Here is a 23,149-nt window from a genome sequence, read left to right as displayed (position 1 = left end):
AACAATTTGCACAGAAAAGGTGGGGCTAATTTAAACGCCCTACCGAATATACTAATATACCTTTACATTAAGCTCGCGTGAGAAAACGGGGAGGAGGGCGGGTTCAAATTTGATCTGTAATGACCTTGTCGAAGCGAGGAGCAGAATGAATTGGCAGCACATTCTGCTCTTTATCTATACTGACCCTCATCTCCGCTTTCCCACACGTTACCTATATGTCATCAGAATTCCAGGGAAATTACCTGCGCATCAAACTAAAGTATTTAATCTACTTTATTAAAAAGTCTCAAGTGCAGGAAGCAATAAATTCTTTATTGGTATGCCAATAATTCCTTTATCGCTTCCCTTCATATCTAAAAGATACCTTGTCATGACGAGCTCTGTTTTCTGTGTTCTAGATCTCGTACAAAAACAACTCAGACACAGAGTTGGAATAATTTTGGCAATGTGCGTAATTGTCTAACGCACATGCCGATTTATTAATTTTTACTTAACAACAAATTAATTATTAATCAACAAACAATAAATTCAATTACTAAACAATTTGCACAGAAAAGGTGGGGCTAATTTAAACGCCACAAGGCTCCTTGGGTAAAGGAGACAAACCCCACCCCGTCATGACAAGTATCCACAGACAGACTTGTAAAATCAGCAAAACAAATAATATATAAAACATGCATATAAGAAACCCACATATAAGAATCGCAGCAAGGAAAAGGTACAGATCTCCAACCAGTCGTGCCCCTGCATTGACCGGCCGAGTATCTGCAACCTGAGTCGCCAATATGAAAATAGTGATATGAGGTAGAGGAGCGCTAGCTTTACCCCTGTATCAGCATTGCGCCCGATTACCAATGAGTCTCATCGTAGTTATCGTAGTTGCAACTAATATGGGATATAACGAAATAAGTACGAACTAAGAAGTGTGCAGCCAAGGTCAACCCCCGCCAGGCACGGCAATAAATGACTCATGTCGACATATGATGCGAAATAGGTCGCGAAGATAAGTTTGGACTACGAATGTACTTGCGGAATGCGTCGGATTTCCACCTACCCATTACTCTGATTTGAGCGTCAGAAAAACCGCATTCCGCAGCGAAAGTAGCTGCACCAATTCGAAAACTGTGCCCCTTATACTTAGTAGGGTCAAGACCACATGCACGAAAAATCAAAGCCAAATGCTCAGTAAATAGTCTGCGTGTTACTGCGCGCCCATCGAGAGTGCGAAAAAGTGGGCCATCGGATAAACCGCGACGCGCAAAATAGTCGAGTAATGTCTGCACAGGGCAAATATCGGAACGGCGGTGAAGTGTAAGAGAAACACGAGGTTGATTGTAGGAATGTTTAAAGTTCGCAAAATTGATTTTCAAACCGGAAATATTGCCCAAATTATCAACAAGCTGAACCACTTGAGATAATTGAAGCACGCCGGGAGACCGTGGGCAAGTCGTTATTTCACCAACCCGCAAAAAGGCAAAAAAGGCTGTCGTACACATTGCCCTAAATAAAAGTGCGCGATATTCACTAGATGCAACGAGAGAAGTCTGTTGTAAAATTGTGCGGAGGACAGAAATAGTGATTGGAAGGCGTGCATCAACACCGGAGCCAAGCTTACCATATCCTTTCAACATTTCGAGAACCCAAAATACCTTTGTAGGGTCATGCACGCCGTTAAACGGTGACAATAACCTAATGCAGAAACATATGTATTCGCGGTCGAGGCTGCATAATTGCGCTGAAACATGAATGCGATAAATAAACCCAAGTCTGAAGGCGATATGGGCAGTTTGACTGAAGCAGATTGAAAAACTGCAGAAGAAAACTGATTGTAGAGTTTCCATGCCCTGCGATAGGTAGGGATTGACGAAGGCTGCAAACTAGATTGAATTAACCGCGAGGTAATAGCGGCCAATTGTGTGGGAGAAGGTGAGGCGGTATGACTGTCGGTGTTGGCCGAACGCCCACCGGAGCTAGCCGTTTGAACTTCGAAACCTGCAAGCGAGATAAGGAGTCAGCCAAAACATTTGTAACCCCCGCTACATGGCGAGCGCGAAAGAGAATATTAAATTGCAAACAAGCCAGCACCAGGCGTCGAACAAACACCATAACAGTCACATCACGAGAAGTAGCCTTATTTATAATATCAACCAATGCCGCATTATCGGTGAAAAAAGTTATACGCTGGTTACGCATCTGGTCTCCCCACAGAAGAACGCTTAATACGATTGGGTAGAATTCCAAAATCGTTATGTTAAAAGTTTTCCAATTGTCGGGCCAGGCACCGTAACACCACTCAAAACCAAAAAGCGCGCCATAGCCGAAGCTAGCCGCAGAATCAGTGTACAGGTTAAGGCTAGCAGAGTCATGCCACATGTCATTGAGAAAAAACGATCGGCCATTAAAATTGGCTAAAAACGACTGCCAAATTTCGAGATCAGCCTTTACCGATTTAGTTAGGCGAATGAAATGATGAGCACACCGTACGCCCTTAGTTAAATCAATAAGACGTCGGAGAAAGGCCCGCCCAGGGACAACGACTGAACAAGCAAAATTGAGCAAACCGGTTAAAGATTGTATCTCGCGTAATGTGACCTTTTTGCGACAAAGAAAAGCCGATATCAACTGCTTGCATTTGTCAGTTTTATCCAAAGGTAAGCGGGCTTCCATGCACAAAGTATCTAATTCAATGCCGGCAAAGGAAAGAACGTTGTGTGGGCCGATTGTTTTTTCTGGAGCGATTGGCACGCCTACGTGTTCACAGAGAGACAAAAAGCGAACAAGGTCAATGCGACATTGGTGATAAGTAGGTGCGGCCATTAGATAATCATCGAGAATGTGGATTAGATGCGCGATTGACAAGTGTGTCTTAGCAACCCATTCGATAGCAGTGCTAAACATCTCGAAAGTGCGACATGACGACGCACACCCCATAGGCATAACTCGATCATAATAATATTTGCCTTGCCAAAAAATACCCAAGAGATCGTAATCGGCAGGGCGTATGGGAATAATACGAAATGCGCTTTTGATATCTGTCTTCGCAAGAAAACAACCGCGCCCAAGCTGCTTGATCATAGAAACTGCATCATCGACACGAGCATAGTTCACAGAGGTATGCTCGGGAGCAATCCCATCGTTAACAGAAGCACCGTTCGGAAATGACAAATGGTGAATCAAACGGTACTCCCCTGGAGTTTTCTTAGGAACAACGCCTAGCGGAGAGACTCGAAAATTGGGAAAAGGGGGATTGTCAAAGGGCCCAGCAATGCGATTCGCCGCTAATTCTTTCGAAAGTTTAGCACTAACGATTTCCGGGTTCTGCAGGGCCGAAACAAGATTTGTTGCAAAAAACGATATACGAATGCCTTCAAAATGAAGGGGAAAACCAAATTGAAAACCATTATATAACATAGATGTCAATCGCACATCATATCCACATAGTAGAGGGGAGAGTTCATTAATTTGTACTGGTGTTGGCAGGACGGGACTTGGATGCTGCAGGGGTTGACTGCGAATTTGAGCGTGAGGGACGAAAATTACATCGGAGTGCGGAGTGGACTACACCACATTTAAAGCATTGATGTTTAAAATTACAGCCCGGACAATCGCCGCCCCGATGGAACTTGCGACAAAATCCCCTGGGAACAAATAGGGCAGGAACTGACGCTGGTGAATTAGACCCATGATTACGCGTAGGTAGCTGGGTTTTAGTGAAGCGTGAATGATTGAAATTTTGCGCCCTTATCCACAGTTCCCAGTGAGTGTCGCTCCACGGTGCATCGGCTGGGTTAGTTTGACGCAAAAGACGAAATTGAGCGTCGTAAAAACGCCAGTCACCCCCGCGAGCAGCCAAATCGCGAACAACTTCGCCGTATTTCATCAAAGCGGGGGCCTCCATGGGGAATTTAGTTGTGTACACCCCGACAAAAATTTGAAACGCTGAAGTCCATGGCTCGATATTAGGGATGGACTTCACTCTGTGTGTTGGTTCCAAAGATAAAAGCGGAACATTGGAGCCTTCTTGAGGCCCCACCGACAGCTGATAACGAGTATCACAAGCCCCAGAACCAAGCAATAGGCTGAAATCTAAAAATTCATTGGCCCAAATTTTCGACTTCAATTTGGCACTAACGTTTGCTCCGATAGGCAAACTGATGGAATTAAATTTGGAGCTTGGCGTTGGGGACCGCGATACCGGCACTAAATAAGGCTCACCTGATATATTGAGTAAAGCAGACGCCACCGGCCCCTGCATCGTGGCGTCTGCCGTACCCAACACACCCGAAGCAACCACTGGCAATTCACGCGTCTCCGTCGAGAACTCGGGCGGTGTAGATGGGATGGTGTGTGACTGGAGGTTGGCCATGACCGCCTGCGTTGTTTCCGAAATTATTCGGGCAAGAGTAGTTTCTGAGAGGGTAAAATGGTTGGTAGACCCCGCAGAGGTGTTGTCTGTTGTTGGTGCAGTAGTTGGCGCGGACAATGGCTGCGGCAAGGTATTCACCGATGTACTGGGAGCCGTGAGTGGACCGGAGCGGGACGATCGTCGCGGTCGGCCGGGTCGGGTTGGTTGCGTTCGCCTCTTCACTCGTTTACTCGCTCTGGTAGTGGTAGCAGGCATAATTCCGTATAGCAAGAACTAAGGAATAAACAAAGAGCAGAGCAAGAGAATAATCATGGCATACAACGAGGGTAGCCGCATTTGATTATCCCGTGATGCTGCAAATACTGAAAATTATCGGGCAATCTGAAAACAACATGCCGCACCATCCCACAATATATTGACTTCAACTGTGGGCATCCGGAAACGTAAAACGCCCTACCCACTAAGACATGCATTTTTTCCTACACAGAACGAACGAGCGATATATGCATAAAACTACATCAGCACGACAAACATCACAAACCACACAACGCATATATAACAAGTAAAATCATGAACTCGTCCTGCGCAGCAAAAAACCCATTGTTGAAATCTCAACGTGGGCATCTGTAAACAGTCATGTTGCTCTAGCCCATATTGAGTGAATCAAACGTATGATAAACGACAAATAAAAATGCGGAGTATGCGTAGTAAGAGATATACAGAAAAACATATACACACATATATAATATAATATATGCATAATATATACACGATAAATGAACTACAACAGTGCCAGAGCTTTCAAAATAGCCCCGCGATAGCTCCTATACAAACAATATTGCCCTTGTGTGTTACAATGAACGCCGTCCGTGGATAACAGAACACGGGCGGGATTGAAAAATTCCCGATGTTCCCATAGAAAAATACCCTGCTCCTCTGCAAGAACCACGGACAAATACTGGCGCAAAAGAGCGGCCTTGGTGTTAAAAACACTATCAGATTCCGCGTTTTGGCGATGTTGCGGTCAATCACCTGGCACACCCCAATGACGCGAACGTGAAATTCGTCGCGAAGTTGGCGAGCGAGCTCTTCAAGCCTCGATCCTACTACCTCAGGGGCATGTGTAGTTAGATCATTTGTGCCCAACTCGAGAATTATAATGTCAGGTTTGGCAGATCGGACAGAAGAAAGATCGAATTGAATCACTTTTTCAACTGTCCGGCCACCTGTACCCAGCATAGTGACATAACCCGATTCGGGAATATGGAAATTTTGGGATGCACGGGAATCGAAATTAGCCTTTAAATCATCCCGTAAGCGACGGACAAAAGAATGACCCAAAATTAAAATATTGGGAAAGCCAAAAGACATTCTAAATTATTTCAACAAATGTATGACACCTCTTTGAATTTATCCGTCAATTTCGTAAAAATTATTTTGATTGGGAAAGTATTTATTTTTAAAGGTAATCTGTTTACTGAGAAGGGGTAAATATTTCAATCTTACAAAATGTTGGCCATTTCATATGACCGGAAAATCAAGCACCGGAAATAAAAAAACGGATGTGAAATGGTAGCCACATTAGAGCTATACAAACTCCTTTACATGTCCTAGACTGACAACATTCTGCTTCATTATGTGATTTAAATTAATTATAATTTTTCATGCTTTAAAACATTAACAAATGCAGCTAAATATAAAATTACAGAAGTCATTACAATTACAAACAATTACAATTAGTTGACAACTAGCAATGCAATCATTATTTAAGAATTAAAAAACGAGTCGCGTGCCTTTATGGTGTAATAATGCACGATGGGGGAATGTTGGGAGAATACGAGAGAAGCTTGTAAAACACGAGGCGTAGCCGAGTGTTTTACAAGCTTCTCGAGTATTCTTCCAACATTTCCCCGAGTGCATTATTACACCATAAAGGCACGCGACGAGCTTTTTTAATTCTTTTATTATATAAGAAGAAATTATAGGGCAACAACAAAATTTATTTATTTGATCAATAATGGAATTCTCTTTACATGTTATTTAAGATGTTGCTTAGCAACAAAAACTTCAAAAGCCAGAAGCGTGCATTATGGCCTCACAATGCACGCGCGGTAGCCAATCAAATTGCTCGTTATATCATACTTATATTATAAAAGTTATTAATAGACCTTTCTTATAATGACGTCAAACGCGGTCTGATGATACACGGAATTTGATTGGCTCCACATAACTATCGAGCTAATCAAACTTCGTGTAAGATCAGACTTTCCGCGTTTAACGTCATTATGAAAAAGGTCTATTGCTGGTTTATGATCAAGTTTTGCACATGCTACCCTTTCTAAATAGTTCGCTTCAATATTTCATATTGAGCTTCCTGACTTCTTCTCACAATTGACCTTGAATTAGCTTGAATTATATCATTACAATAATTCAGAACTAACACTGTATTATACATTATAAGAGTCATAATATTAAATTGTTACTTGGAGCTTTATGATATTGCGTTCCCAAGCGATTAAGATGTTACAAGTCTATGCAATATTTGCATGCAAGTCTTTGGCGCCCCTATATTGATTCTATCGCTGATACCAGTTTATTTGTTATACAGAGGAATTCGGCGAAAATTTTGTAATGTTTTTGTGACATTCGCATGCATGTAGAAATCTGCTGCAATTTTTTGGCGGTCGCATATAAACTTTAGTTGATTCCTATCGATCATTATTCAATCTCATAAACGTTAATTGTTTTTCGTCAATCCTTAGTTTTTATTCGAAAAGTGCTATCATGCATGTGGTAAATTATTAAGCCTGCACAAGAACTACAAGCAGGTTTAAAATTGAAACAATCTGGGCACCGAGGAAAAACATCAGATTATCAAACAAAGTCGAAAAATCTCGCAATGTGCTTTTCTCGAAAAGTTGTCATGGAAACAAATTTAGCGCATGCAATGTTGTGCGAATGCGCTTTAGGTATCGCTTCTTGTTTTGCGCTAATCTTCATTCTTTTTCCTTTTGCGAGTTGATTACAAATTTAATTTTAAATTAGACTGTCAATACGAAATGTGTACAAGCGCAGCTGGCTGCAATATATATATGTACATTTTTCATTTAACTAAGAACTAAGAACGCTAAACTCTAAAAAGGTTCTAAATCATTTGCCTAAAGCTCTAGCACAAGTATTCGTCCACGACGGGAACGCTGTGAACGAAAGGACGTTTCTACAGTTGATCATGAATAATATCAATTTTGTACAAGTTTGGCTAAACAAAGAACATATGTAAAAAGTCTGGTTTATAAAACTCTTCCCTTGACATAGCTCAACGTTAATCTTCTAATAATTCATCAAAACTTTTGTTAATCTGTATCTGGGATTCTGTTAGTCTTCATTGACGAAACAGTCTCTCAGCGCTTCGTCAGCATAAGGTCTTTTATCAATCTTGTGATTAATCAGCCACGACACAAACTTTCGAGCTTTACGATCACCAAGTTTCTTCAAATTCACAGACTTTCCTTTCAAAATATTTTTCATTCGATCTAACCTGCATCCGAAAGGGTGTTCACCTTTAGTTAAAACGTAGAAAGCAATCATACCCGCGACATGAACATCCGATTTCTTTTTGAAGGGACCTTTTTCTTTTTTCTCTCCTGCTTCTATTACTTCAGGTGGTATCCATCCTTCAGAACCTTTAGCATATGTTTCAACTGTTGTCTCGCCTTCCTTCAGAATGCGGCTTAGTCCAAAGTCTGCCAATTTCATGTGACCATCCATACCAACCAGGATGTTTGATGGTTTTAGATCTCTGTGCAATATTCCTTTATCATGAAGAAATTCAAGTCCGGATAGAATTTCTTTGATCAACCGTGGACCGTGGTCTTTTAGCTGCTCAATAGTCTCCGAATCAACAAATTCTCTCAAGGTTTCTTCACAAAGATCTACAATAAGATACATGAATGTCCCGTCGTTGTGAAAATGTCGATAGCTGACTATAAATGGAGAGTTTTCTGTTCTCATTAGACGCATGATTTCCTTTTCGTTTTCAGCTACTTTATAACACTTTTGCACCAGCATTGTCTTAACAGCAACTTCACTTCCATCCTTCATGATACCAACATAGACACATGAATAACCACCATCGCCAATTCTGAATTGCCCTTCGGCGACAAAAGCTTCTATCGGAATTTCAGTCTATGGAAGAAAAAACATAGATTCTTATAGATTCACATCGGCGGATCAAACACCACAATCGCACATACACACACACACATACATACATAAACAATTTATCTAATGATGCATTTCTCATCACCACTAAATTGATGTTCTTCCTGAGAAGCGTCAAAGGGATAAAACATATTTACAAAAAAACTTTGAATAGAAGGTTTCTTGGAAGGTCTCTGATAATATGTATTGATGAAACTAAGCTTCAAGATGCCTTTTAAAAGCACTTAAAGTAGTTTATAGCTTTGCATCTGTAGAGAGCGAATTCCATGTTACAGCTCCACTATATACTTAAAAGTTTTTTTAAGATATTCGCTCTTAGGTTTAGGGATTATCAAATCAGTTTTCCTATTTCATAATTGATAGTTGTTTTGAATATCATTCATTCGAATAAAGGACGCCCTTAGGTTGGGAGCATTGTGGTTATTTAATACTTTAAACATTAGAATAGATTTAGTTTTCTTATGTCTTTCTTCAATATTTTTCCAAGACAGAGCCTGGATTATATCAGAGGAACGAGTTTCATAAGATGCCTGAAACAACTCTTGCAGCTCTGTTTTAAAGCTTTTGGAGTTTATCTCTCAACACATTGCCACATTTATCCCACAGTGGAGTGCAATAATCAAAATACGGATGGTTTATCTCTCCTCATTACTCCGATTCCGGATCCAATCTTGGCACAAATGTGCTCAATATGTTTTTCCCAATTTAGCTTCTCGTCAAGTTGAACCCCCAAACACCCAAAGGAGGAGAAGCGAGTAATAGGTATATTATTAATCATCACTTGTGCATCATCAATTTTGTTTTTAAGATTATAATTTGAGCCGATAAACATTAATTTCGTTTTCCTGGGGTGGAGTTGTAATTTATCTTTAGAGAGCCATTTTCATATGTTCACAAGATCCTGATTAAGTTTCTAGTTCGTTAAAGTTTCCCGACGATGCATATATTTGGGTATCGTCAGCATATAAACCGGGTGTAGTAGCCTTAAGACAGTCAGGCAACATCGGTTATTATCATCACTTGTGTTACTATCGGTTTTCAAAATGGCGGATTCGCCAATAAAAATTCATGTTATACATAATATACACTAATAATGTGTTACGGTGTGCTAAAACCGCTGTTTCTTTTTTTGAGACACGATGTAAAACACGTGATGACTGACATTCTATATTTTTATAATAAATTTATACTGATATAAAATAGACGGAGAAGTGACCCATTTTATCCAAAGCGATTTTTACTATTTCCAGACTAATATGTATTTAAGCCTTGATCGCTATATCGGTTAATAAACAGTGTTACTAATCATATTCATTCAAAGAACCTCATATACCGTATGTTTAAATCAAATTTCAAGTATTACCTTCTCTAACTGGTTGGAATTCGTTGTAACAAGCACCTGAATTTTCTCACGATGTTTTGTCGACCTTTTAAGAATACTTGCAATTTCATCATGACCAAGGTGGATGCTCAATTCAAGAGGGCTTAAATTTTTTCCATTACCTTTCCATAAAGTGACGTTCTTTTTTAACAGAAGAGTGACCAAATCAACTGAATTCTTCACAATTGCTATCTCCAAAATACTAGAGCCAAGAGTAGTATTTTTGAGAGTTGAATCAGCAACCCGTTCCACACAATACGTTATCATTTCTATTCCATCAGTCTCGAGAGCAGCGCGTAAAATTGTTCCTTCGCTACTACTTACATCAGCACCATTTTCAACAAGATATTTTACTATTTCCAGGCTATCTTCAATAACAGCAAAATGCAGCACAGTCATCCCGTTCGTTTTTTTCCTATTCACATCAGCGCCCTTTTCCACAAGATATTTTACTATTTCCAGACTATCTTCAGAAAAAGCAAAGTGCAGCACAGTCTCCCCGTCAGTATCCTTGCCATTTACATCAGCCCCCTTTTCCACAAGATATTTTACTATTTCCAGCCTACCTCCAGTGACAGCAGAGTGCAGCACAGTCCTCCCGTTTGTTTTTTTCCCATTTACATCAGCGTCCTTTTGGACGAGATATTTTACTATTTCCAGCCTATCTTCAGTAACAGCAGAGTGCAGCACAGTCCACCCGTCAGTGTCCTTTCCATTTACATCAGCGCCCTTTTCAACAAGATATTTTACTATTTCCAGACTATCTTCAGAAACAGCAAAGTGCAGCACAGTCCCCCCGTCAGTATTCTTGCCATTTACATCAGCCCCCTTTTCAACAAGATATTTTAGTATTTCCAGCCTATCTTCAGTAACAGCAAAGTGCAGCACAGTCCACCCGTCAATATCCTTGCTATTTACATCAGCCCCCTTTTCAATAAGATATTTTACTAATTCCAGCCTTTTTTCGATTACAGCAGAGTGCAGCACAGTCCACCCGTTTTTCTTTTTCCCATTCACATCAGCGCCCTTTTCCACAAGATATTTTACTATTTCCAGCCTACTTCCAAAGACAGCAGAGTGCAGCACAGTACTCCCGTTTGTTTTTTTCCCATTGACATCAGCGCCCTTTTCTACAAGATATTTTACTATTTTCGGACTATCTTTAGAAACAGCTAATTTCAGCACAGTCCACCCGTCAATATCCTTGCCATTTACATCAGCCCCCTTTTCCACAAGATATTTTACTATTTCCAGCCTACCTTCAGTGACGGCAGAGTGCAGCACAGTCCTCCCGTTTGTTTTTTTCCTATTTGCATCAGCGCCCTTTTGGACAAGATATTTTACTATCTCCAGCCTATCTTCAGTAACAGCAGAGTGGAGCACAGTCCACTCATTAGTGTTCTTGCCATGAATATCAGCGCCCTTTTCAACAAGATATTTCACCATATCAGGAGAACCTTCAGTAACTACTGTTCCTTGATATTCCTGTCTTAGTCCATCCTGAAATTGAAGTTTCTTTTCCTCTTTACGCACGTTTGTACTTTCACTTAGGTCTTTCTTCGCATCAGTGCCTATACAGGGTATATAACAAAATACTTCTGTTATGTGCATTCTGATTGGGGAGCCGTTAGATCGTACCGGCCTACTCAAACAGCAAAACGTACAAGCGATCTAAATATGAAGCAAAAACGCTTTGTTAATAACTTTTAATTTACTGCTATATTCTCTGCGAAATAATCACAATATTAGTTCAGAATGATCCTAAACATTTATGGCTTCACACCTTCAGAAACATGCAAAACTTAAGTTATTTTCAAATCAGCGGGCCCTGCATTGTAATGATCCAATTGAAATCGATAGTAAAATCAGCTGAGAGGAACAGCTATTGTACACTAGCGGTCAAAAAGAACTATTTAGATGCAAATTCAAAAAAAAGAAGCGAATATGGGAGAGGGCTTCATAGGCATTTTTTATAATTATTTTATTCCAAGCAATATTTTAATAATGTAATGCAACCTGCCACACTTCCAAGATAATCAAACAATAATTTCAGGAAGAGGGAGCGACAGAAATGGATTGGCCTGCACAGTCAAAAGACCTTTATTCTATTCAAAATCTGTGGGACAATGCCAAGGGGATAGTGCAAGAAAGGAATTCATTCATAAAGCGTCCATGATTTATGCGTTGCTGTAAAGACTGTCCATAGGATGAATTTCTTTTGACCGCTCAAGATTACCACCTTAACGGAAAGTATGCCACGCCGGTGTAAGGCCGTCATCAATCATAAGGCCAAAGGAGGATGAACAAAATATTTTAATATTTCATATTGCTTAGCATGTAAGCTAGTCTATATTTACTCGTATACATTGTTAGAGGGACAGTTACGTTCAATTGAGAGGATTGTAACTTGTTCTGAGCAGTTCTTTTTGACGGTAAATTTTCCGTTTTTCAGGATATTTTGCAGAATTTGGCAAATTTTCGTGTTCCGAGGGATGGCTAAAACTTGTCTGGTATACCTAGGGTAAGTTTGTTTTTTCATTAACAAAATTATGTTACCGTGGGCCGGGGTGGTTCCTATCCACACATATTGAAAGAGCTTACGCGCCAAAAAGTTATTATTCATTAAATGTTATTATTACTTTTTCATATTTCGAACTCCGTGTTTTAGTTATCCACCTAAAAGCTTAAATACATTTCGTTAATACCCCAGGGATATGAATATGGTATTGTTTGTACTGAAATTTGTGCATGCACGCATCTTTCCCCCCGCTTTTAAAATAAACTGCCTCGATAGCAATGGAGACAGCCCAGTTTACACCCCCAAAAAGAGCTTTTTTAGTAACTGAACACCATCGTATAACAACGGCAATATAAAAGCAGTTCTTCAAGTGTTTCGGGAGCAATTTCCGGATGTTCGCTGCCCATCGAGCAGAACCGTTTTGAGAAATGTGCAAAAGTACAATCAACACGGCCCGAGTCATAACCTGAACAAAGGCAGATCTGGACGTCAACGAGCAGCCAGGACTGAAGAAAACATCCAGGCCGCTCGAGATCTCTTAAATGACAACCAGCCATCCAGCCTGACGGGAAAATAATACGTGCACGTCGCAATGGTCTTGGTTTGTCTTCTGCGACATTCAACAGAATAACGCGATTGGATTTACACTTTCATCCATATCAGATGATCAGGCGGCATCCGCTACCGGCTGGCGATTACCAGCGCAGGCGACAGTTTTGTAACTGCCTTCCGGCCCAAAACGGACATTTTCTGGAAAACGTTATTATTGGGTGACGAGGCTGGATTTTCCCTTAATGTGATGATTAACACACACAATGTGAAACATTACGCTCCTCGCGGTCAACCACCATTGGACTTTCAGTTTGAGCGTAACGAAGATCGGCATAAGATAACTGTTTGGGTGGGTTTGATGGGTTACGTTTGCATCATCGGTCCCTTCTTTTTCGAAGCGAACGTCGACGGTGATGGTTTGGCCCAAACCGTAACGGGCGATTCCAAAGGCTTTGGTGGGTACAGGAAGGCGCTCCACCACACAGAAGACAACTTGTCTCGGATCGGACCATACAAAAAGTCTCTTTTGTCAACCCGAAGCGTAATTCGTAATGCTGCCGAACTTAGTAAATATGTATGGTCGCTAAAAGACTCTGATGTACAACACTCAATTAATCCAATGGAAAATTTAAAACGATGTAAACCGTATTCTAGTATAACTAAGCGATGTAATTTATGCTTGTATGAGAAGTTTATAACTATTTGTTATCCTGAGCTTTGTACACTTAACAGAAAGAACGAACTAGTATCAAACTGTAGACACAGAAAAAGACACTTATTGTATAGCAAATGACGGCAATCCGATACGTTACCGACCGCACAACGAATTATCACAACAGGCCTGAATTAAGCATATAATATTTCATAGCGCTCATAAACGCGATCAGTTGTTACCTGACGAGTGTGGTAAGCTTTGCTTGCCATACGAAACAAATTTGTCGTAATAAAGTTTTAATGAAATAAACCAGTTGGTCATTCTTGTTTTATATATATATATATATATATATATATATATATATATATATATATATATATATATATATATATATATATATAACAAGAATGACCAACTGGTTTATTTCATTAAAACTTTATTACGACAAATTTGTTTCGTATGGCAAGCAAAGCTTACCACACTCGTCAGGTAACAACTGATCGCGTTTATGAGCGCTATGAAATATTATATGCTTAATATATATATATATATATATATATATATATATATTATATATATATATATATATATATATATATATATATATGTATATGTATATATATATATATATATATATATATATATATATATATATATATATATATATATATATACATATATAGATATATATATATTTATATTTAATCTTAAAATATTTTCATCGCTTAAAATATTTAATCTTAATCTATATATCATATATATATATATATATATATATATATATATATATATATATATATATATATATATATATATATATCCAAATAATTGACTGTAACAAAAAGATCACAGAACTTGACAATGGTTGGAGAGCGCTCAATACCATTACTGGCAGAGCGATAATATATATTTATTGAAAGACTAGCTTAGCTACTCGGAGTTTCACGCTATAAAGCGATCATCAGGCTAATGGCAGGTCTGGTTGCTATTCTCTATATTTACATCGTGATATAAGGTGTCGAATTACGTGTCTATACATTTCGTAAAGAGTTCAGAGCGTTTGTTCAGCAGTGTTCTAGTTTTGTCTTTCATGATATGGAGTTTCTCCTCAAGGCAGAGGTTGCATCTTCTTGAACCGGCTTTGTAGGCTGGGACAGTTTTCAGTAGGGACCATGAAATCGAAAAATCTTTCTTAGCTTCCTTCAGCTTCCATATGTGTTTCGACAGTTCCGTCTCCTTGGCATACTTCTTATTCGCGAAAGATTTTGCGTGATTTCGGTAGCGTGTTTTGAAAACGTCCGCAGTGACTCCGATGTACCTGGCTGGTGGATCGTTGTTGCGCGTGGACACTTCGGCTTGGTAGACTACGTTTGATGTGAGGCATTTACCTTCAGCTGGGCATTTTTCCGGTAGTCTGCAGTTGCATTGTCGTTGTTTGCTTGTGTCGTTTGTGTTTGCGTTTGTCTGTTTTGTGTGTTTGTTCAGTATTTTCTTGTTGTGTTTGTTTATGAATGAGCGCATGTTGTCAAGACAGCCGTAGCTGATTCGTACGTTATGTCGATTGAAAATTTTATGGAGTTGATTGGAAGGTGGGAAGTGTTTGTCTAACAGATGTAGGAATTGTTGTCCGATGTTCGTTTTTACGTTTTTCGAATAAGGGGGGTTATACCAGATTATATGGCGATGCCGTTTACGTTTTTGCGTTGTGTTGCTGCTGTCGATGTCTACGTTGTTGGTTGGTTGCTCGTACGTAAGTGTTGCGTCGTAGTTGCTTTGTCTCAGTGCGTTGTTGTACAATTGAGACGCAGCGTCAAAAGTTGTTTTGTCGCATGATAATTTGTTGATTCGCTTGTTGATGGATGATGGAAGTTGTCGTGTGATAGCGGGTGGGTGATTGGAAAGGCGGTTGATGTATAGTGGGTCGTCGTTGGGTTTTCTGTAGGGTTTGTATGTTCCGTTAGCCAAGTCAAGTGTGACGTCAAGAAAATTTACCCGCTTCAAGTTGGCCTGGCGGTGATTTTCAGCCCGAAATTCGAGAAAGTTTTAGTCAACTGTTTTCTGGCTTTGTCACATAATCTGCCTGATGTAGTGCGTATAACGGCGAGGCCGTCATCGCGGTACAGTCCGACGTTCTCCAGTTGCCCTTCAAGTTTATTCAAGATGAATAGACCGACGAGTTCGCAGATTTCGGCCCCATCAAAACTTCCCATCGTGACATCAAAAGCGTTTGCGGCATTCGACTTTGTCCACGTTTGGTTGTTGTTGAATAATAGTGATTGTCTGGCGTGCTTGATTATTTTGATATCCTGATCGCTAATTTTGGAAAACTGTTTAGCCCATTCAATTGCTTTGTCGAGTAGTTGCTCAGTAATTGATGGGTAGAATTCACATATGTCAAAGTTCAGGAAAGTGTGTTTGTCCTTGTTTTTGATATCCTTGAACCACAGACTACCGGAAAAATGCCCAGCTGAAGGTAAATGCCTCACATCAAACGTAGTCTACCAAGCCGAAGTGTCCACGCGCAACAACGACCCACCAGCCAGGTAGTCACTGCGGACGTTTTCAAAACACGCTACCGAAATCACGCAAAATCTTTCGCGAATAAGAAGTATGCCAAGGAGACGGAACTGTCGAAACACATATGGAAGCTGAAGGAAGCTAAGAAAGATTTTTCGATTTCATGGTCCCTACTGAAAACTGTCCCAGCCTACAAAGCCGGTTCAAGAAGATGCAACCTCTGCCTTGAGGAGAAACTCCATATCATGAAAGACAAAACTAGAACACTGCTGAACAAACGCTCTGAACTCTTTACGAAATGTAGACACGTAATTCGACACCTTATATCACGATGTAAATATAGAGAATAGCAACCAGACCTGCCATTAGCCTGATGATCGCTTTATAGCGTGAAACTCCGAGTAGCTAAGCTAGTCTTTCAATAAATATATATATATATATATATATATATATATATATATATATATATATATATATATATATATATATATATATACACCCATTTGCAAAAACGTTGGCCGCAGATAGATAGATAGATAGATACTCGAAGTCTAATTAGAATTGCATATGAATACATTTGCACGGGATTTCAATCATATTACACAACATATGCAATTTTAATTAAATTTTCCAGCTTTGTACCGGTCATTTTCAAGAAATGTCCCCACAATGACCAGTACAAAGCTGGAAAATTTAATCGTGCGCGCGTGCAGCAAGATCAAGTGAAAATCACGAAATCAAGCAAGAGATTTAAACGGACATAATCGCCTGATGATCGATCGTTAAAGATCGTGAAACTCTGAGTAGCGAAAAATCATTGTAATTTTAAGATTTTAAATAATAATAATAATAATATATATATATATATATATATATATATATATATATATATATATATATATATATATATATATATATATATATATATATATATATATATATATATGTATATATATATATCTAAATCTCTTGTTCTATGATTTAAAGAAGCTAAGAAATGTAAAATAAGGAAGAAGGAAAATGTTCAAGAAACATTGAGTCGTTATTCGGCATCGACACTTAAAAAAACACCTGCTAAAATATAATCCGTCGCAGCCCAAGGTTTACAAGCTTCGAAAGAGCTTTTTCTTTGTTAAGAACCATTGAAAACCTTGTTATATGTCGCTGTGGTGTTTTTTCACTCCTTAGAAGTTTAGGACATCATTTCTAACCATGTTTCAGAAAGTTAACGAAGCCCTTGATGATGATTAACTTTAATTAACTAAGTTTTAAATAAAGTTTATCATCATCGTCATCAGCTATGATTAAAAAGTAATTAAGAGTTTTAACGAAATATTCAATAATTCCTACCACAATCATCTTCTTCCTGTTTGGCGTTTTTTCCTTGGTGTTCCTCTCCAAGTTTGAGCCCTTTTTGTTTATCAAGGACAGACATGGGTTGTATATTTTCCATTGTAGCAATGAGGACTGTGTGGCAAACAAACGTACACTGTAAATGTGACATAACATGCGAGTGTGTAGGATGCAACCATAAATAATACACACACACAAACACCGCAGAAATTGTTGTTTAGGAAGTTTGAAAACGAAAACCTAATAACTGCATGGTTCGCAATTGTGGAATTCTATATCGCTATGAAAGAGAAAGCTATTGAATAACTTTGAAAAGTTCATTCTTTTCCGAGAATGCATTATGCAATCGTTTGACAGCTCATCATACACATCTGGCAACTGTCAAATGGCCATTTTGAGGCTTAAAGTCAGGGCCGCAACTCGAACGACAATTGGGGGGGGGGGGTGTTTATTCATATATTCAGTTCTGCCCGACGGATTTCTTTTGTAAGTGCAATAGCTCACAATGGAAATCCGTTAGGCAGAACTGAATATAAAGAAATCATTTTTCAATCGTATTGACAAGTTCGAAAAACTCCCCGCTGTCGCATCCACAAAAGACCTTCTCTTCTTAAGGGGCTCCCTACAGTATATTGCGTAACCTTTGCAGTCAACTCGATTCAAAGCGAACATAAAAAAAACAATGGGATTAATTTCAGGATATTTTAGAAGCTTTCGCATAACGTCATTATGAAAATGGCCAATTATTTTGCTCGATCAATCATCAAATAATTTCCAGTCGCTTCCGAATCCTGCTGTGACGTGGCATATCACTGTGATTAAGCAATTTTTATTATCTATCTTTAAAGGTTTAAACCGTACAATATCTTTTGAATTTAAGATACCTTTTTCTAATATGGTTTACATTACAGGTAATGCCGAAACTGCAGGCGATATTTTGAAATGTATATTTACAAAAGCCTTTTCACAAACCATAATATTAAAAACAATCGCTTTCAAAAGAAATCAGTCGAGCACGCAAGACAAATAAACGAATATGCTGTCTCTCCAATTTTGCATCTAGTTTCAGTCCTGATCACGAATTAACTATTCTAGGTCAGATCTAGAAGAAGTATTTTAAGTCTCTAAACGGTCTAGCACTGCTTAATTCACGGATAAAAAGTTTGCTTGCTATGGTCATCACTGATAGTTGTGTCAATTAAATCAATATAAAATTATTATAAACTCAACCACACACGAATAATGCATTATTAAATATATCGCTGGATATAATATTTAGTTTATGCCCTGTTTCTAGTCGATTCTGAGTTCTGTCTTGACGGGGCAAGCTTCAAGGTTATTTATCAATATCCTACCTTTCAATGTTTATATCCTATACATCGTAAAGAGCTACGATACAGCGTCCGAAAACACAGTATCTAAAAAATACCAATTTTAAATAAAGATCTTTGTAACTTTCGTTCTCAACAACCTGTGATCTTCGATGACGTAATCAAGTATCAGCAGCAGTATTTTTTTATCAACTAATAATTTTTAGCACAGCGTGATAAACATAAGATAAATTGGAATATGAGATTGATATTTAGATTAATGGAATGCTCCCTTAAGAAAAGCGAAATTGTTCCGAAACATTATTTGACTTTTCCTCCACTCGGAGTGGGGTACAATACCATCAGGGGTTCCTCAAGGCACAAAATTTAGGCCGTGGCTTTTCGTCATTATGATTAATTATCTTGTCTCCACGGGTATATATATGTTGACGATTCAAACATTAGTGAAACCATCCTGAATAACATGCAGATGCAGTGTACGACATAACTATTCTAGGTCAGTTCTAGATGAGGTATTTTAAGTCTCCAAACGGTCTAGCACTGCCTAATTCACGGATAAAAAGTTTGTTTGCTATGGTAATCACTAATACCTGCGTCAATTAAATCAACTTTAAAATTAATATAAACTCGACCAAACACGAATAATGCATCACTAAAAATATTGCTGGATACAAGGTTTAGTTTATGCAAAGTTTCTAGTCGATTCTTAATTCTGCCTTGCTGCTGCAGCAAGCTTCAAGGTTATTTATCGATATCCTACCTTTCAATGTTCATATCCTACATCGTAAATAGTGACGATACAGCGTCGACTATACAGCATCTAAAACAATACCGATTTTAAATAAAGATCTTTGCAACTTTCGTTTTCCACAACCTGTGATCTTCAATGACATAATCAAGTATTATCAGCAGTATTTTTTATCAGCTAATAATCTTTTAGCATAGCGTGATGCAATCATAAGATAAATGGGAATATGAGATTTATGGTATTTAGATTATTGTTATTTGACTTGTCGTCAGCACAGAGTTAAACTTGGCCAGCGGTGTTACTCGGAGTGGGGTGCAATTGCAATACCATCAGGGGTACCTCAAGGCACAAAGGGTCAAACACATGACCTTGTTTCCCGGGTATATATATTTCGACGATTCAAACATTAGTGAGACCATCATGAATAAAAGATGGCGTGGACGAACTTGCCTACCAGGCCAGGGCAGATAAAATCCAACTTAATGAATCTAATTGCAAGGAAATGCGGATCTGCTTTTCCAAAGTGAAGAAATGCATGGAACATATCACAATAAATGATAAAGTTCTGGAAATTGTATACCATGTTAAGATGTCTGAGGTCTGAGTGTATCAAATAATTTATACCGTGGAACGAATATGTTTTATTTCTGTCTTAATTTTCTGCGGGTTCGATCTACCTTAGATGCAAATTGTGCAATTAAACATGCATACAACATTCGCTGAAGCGCACGCCTTTAATTTGAACCAGGAACAATAACTTAAAACAGGAAAAATATTCATGCATGGTGATAAAATTGATCGCAAACAGGTGTTCTCTTCCTAATGCGCTTCAGAAAGATTCTCTCAACTCCGGGTTTCCGAATCGGCAATGTTCTACTCTCCTCTACGGAGGTTTTTATAACTAAATATTAAATAGAGTAATACATAAATGGATGCGCGAAAATATGGAACTATAATTTCGAGTGTTCAAAACGATATGGAACGAGTGAGCGCAGCGCAGGTTGTTTTTATTATATAATAAAAAATTGTTTTCACTCCTAGGGCGCGTATGTACCTGCTTCCGGATTGGTGGATAAAAAATGATAATCGCACATTTGTTATTCTGGCTTTTCACAATGGCGAAATGTCCAATAAAACACTGCATATTATAAAATAATAAGAGTTAAAGGCAAATGATGGAGTACGCTTGTTTAACCAAATTTTAGAAATGAAGCGTATTATATGTGTAGATGTGCTAATTTTACATGGGTATGACTATCAGAATGTCTTCAGGTATAAGTTATTTGCTATCCGTGATAAACGTCTGCATACCGGATCCATATTCTGTTGTAACTTTGGCGTAGTCTTTTTAATCTTGAGCGGGTTGTTTTCGAAAAGGTTTACCTATTGAGTTGAAATCTATCACATGAATTTATATAATTATTATGTATTCAACTTACTAGTTGCATCTAAATGTAAATGGTTACATCAAATGCATAGTGTCATTTGGCTCCAGAATAATCATTATACGGCTGGGCTTTTTAAACTTCATGTCTTAACCTGCGCCTGCCCGATCACCGCCAACCACTGTGGAGGAGAGTTGCATTATTTGTTCCACATCTCATATCCTGGAGCATATTGTATAAAGATCCAAAAGGGCCGGAGCGATTTGGAGAAACGTGTCAACGAAGGCTTTCCATATCAAAAGAATGGTGGTGTTATAGGGATGAATATAAAACGCCTAAGATTACAAAATTTTTGTTTGATATGAAATTATGGGCGATAACTCCTTATAATCTTTGTTTCATCTCCGTTGGGAAATTCATTTTGTATTTTAATTTTTAGTCTCCTCGGCGCCCCGTGAGCATAAAGTTTGTCAACAATCTTGCATGTGACAAATCAGCCACCACACTAAATTCCGAGATTCACGATTATCAAGTTTCCCCATACTTAAGGTGGCTCCTTACAGTTTTTTGAAATTTTTAAATGTACTTTTTAAACAGGAATATTCAGCGTTTAAACGTTTGCCCAGAAGGCTAAAATTTTACATACCTCTCTGTAAACATACCTAGAGACGAATTCAATTCAGATCTTGTGCTGCATGGGCAGCCGTTGCTCTAGACCGTTGCTAAAAACCAATTCTAGACTATTGCGTGAACGCCCTTAAACAAAACGTACACGAGAGCTGGACTGAGCTTCTATCGCCAACCTGTCGTATAGTGAAAATTATATTTAGGAATGACAGACACGTGAACAGTGCATGCATATAATTAAGATAAGGCTTTAGAAAATAATATTATTATTGTATGCGAAGACTAGAGATATGAAATGAACCTTTAATGGAAAATATATCGATATCAATCATTGAATTACGTCATTTGGCGACGAGAAAAGAATCCACTATTACAGGCGATTCAGCAAGCAATGGACGACTTGCGCCTTAAACGAATTTCTTACCTCGGCTTTAAAAAGGACATTTTCTGAAAGAGCATACTAAAATTAGTAAAAATGCCAAGTTTGGCTGGAAATTGTTGTAAATTACGGAAAATATAGCCACGCGAAGTTGTCGATTTTTGTATACTTTTGTATTACGACCGGAAGTGTGTAACTAAATTAGTTACACATTTCCGCACGTAATACAAAAGTATACAAAATTTGCCAACTTCGCATGGCTGTATTTTCCATATTTTACAAGATTTCGCAGCCAAACTTTGCATTTGCACTAATTTAAGTACGCTCTTTTTAGCTGTGGTGATTTATTTTCTTCTTATTACTTCGATCAAAAGTTAGTCTAAAGCGCAAGTGGTCCATTGGCTCGTTGAACACTCGGCAGCCCCTCGAAGCAGCTTACCATCTTTTACACCTTATGACTCCCACAAAGACCGCTCTACGCTGAGAAAAGTGGATCAAACGATTTGAAAACCTACTTTTCAGTTGACGCGAATTCGATTCGAAAGTAAAACGCGGTTTACTTCTCGTTTATGTCGGAGAAACAAGAAATGATATTTTCGACACACTGCCTGAAAGCGGAGACGATTACGAAACCGCCGCGTGTCCAAATTGACCAAGTATTAGCAACAAAGACATGGCTATCTTTGAGTTTCACGAAATGAAGCAAGAACAAGGAGAGACCCTGAATGCCGTTTATCGTCGATTAAGAGAAAAAGCAAATTCTGTGAGTTTCATGACGAAGATCGCAAATTTTTCATGAAACAACTGATTCAAGATTACGTCGTAAAGCTCTACGCGTAACTATGACACTTCAGGCTCTTTTAAGACCACGAAGTCGGAGTATTTGGTGTAGAGTGTAGGGTTTCGGACTATTCTTTGGTCTGAACTGATAAAATTGGCGTGTGAACGATTTCGTGTATTGCTTCTGAATGGTCCATTGATTGACCAGCCAAATATCGTTCTCACTGCATACAGTCCCGTTTTCCTTGGCAATTCTTGACTTGCTGCGGCTCTAATTCTCTAGGTGCATCGTTCCGAATAACGACACCAATTTCAGCATTAAAGTTAGAGAAGGTT

General features: G+C 38.7%; 1 protein-coding gene across 1 annotated transcript; it reads right to left on the bottom strand.

Moving 5' to 3' along the window:
• Nucleotides 1-7,439: 7,439 nt before the first annotated feature.
• On the bottom strand, nucleotides 7,440-10,367 carry LOC114519382 (serine/threonine-protein kinase/endoribonuclease IRE1-like). The gene is made up of 2 exons (XM_028539507.1): nucleotides 9,951-10,367; nucleotides 7,440-8,551 (listed from the first exon to the last, which is right to left on the bottom strand). Exons 1-2 carry the CDS (start codon nucleotides 10,365-10,367, stop codon nucleotides 7,742-7,744), a joined length of 1,227 nt encoding a protein of 408 aa, XP_028395308.1. The 3' UTR covers nucleotides 7,440-7,741.
• Nucleotides 10,368-23,149: the final 12,782 nt, after the last annotated feature.

This window comes from Dendronephthya gigantea, unplaced genomic scaffold (genome assembly GCF_004324835.1).
Source record: "Dendronephthya gigantea isolate DGI-Jeju-01 unplaced genomic scaffold, DenGig_1.0 000013F, whole genome shotgun sequence".
NCBI lineage: Eukaryota > Metazoa > Cnidaria > Anthozoa > Malacalcyonacea > Nephtheidae > Dendronephthya > Dendronephthya gigantea.
Note: the sequence above shows the minus strand (reverse complement) of the source record. Positions and strands in the feature narration are given on the sequence as shown.

Excerpts from the sequence above, each read along its gene's own strand:
- LOC114519382 (XM_028539507.1), bottom strand. The coding sequence starts at position 10,367 with ATGACTGTGCTGCATTTTGCTGTTATTGAAGATAGCCTGGAAATAGTA. Across the intron at positions 8,552-9,950 it reads ATTCCAACCAGTTAGAGAAG|ACTGAAATTCCGATAGAAGC; the intron begins GTAATACTTGAA and ends TTTCTTCCATAG.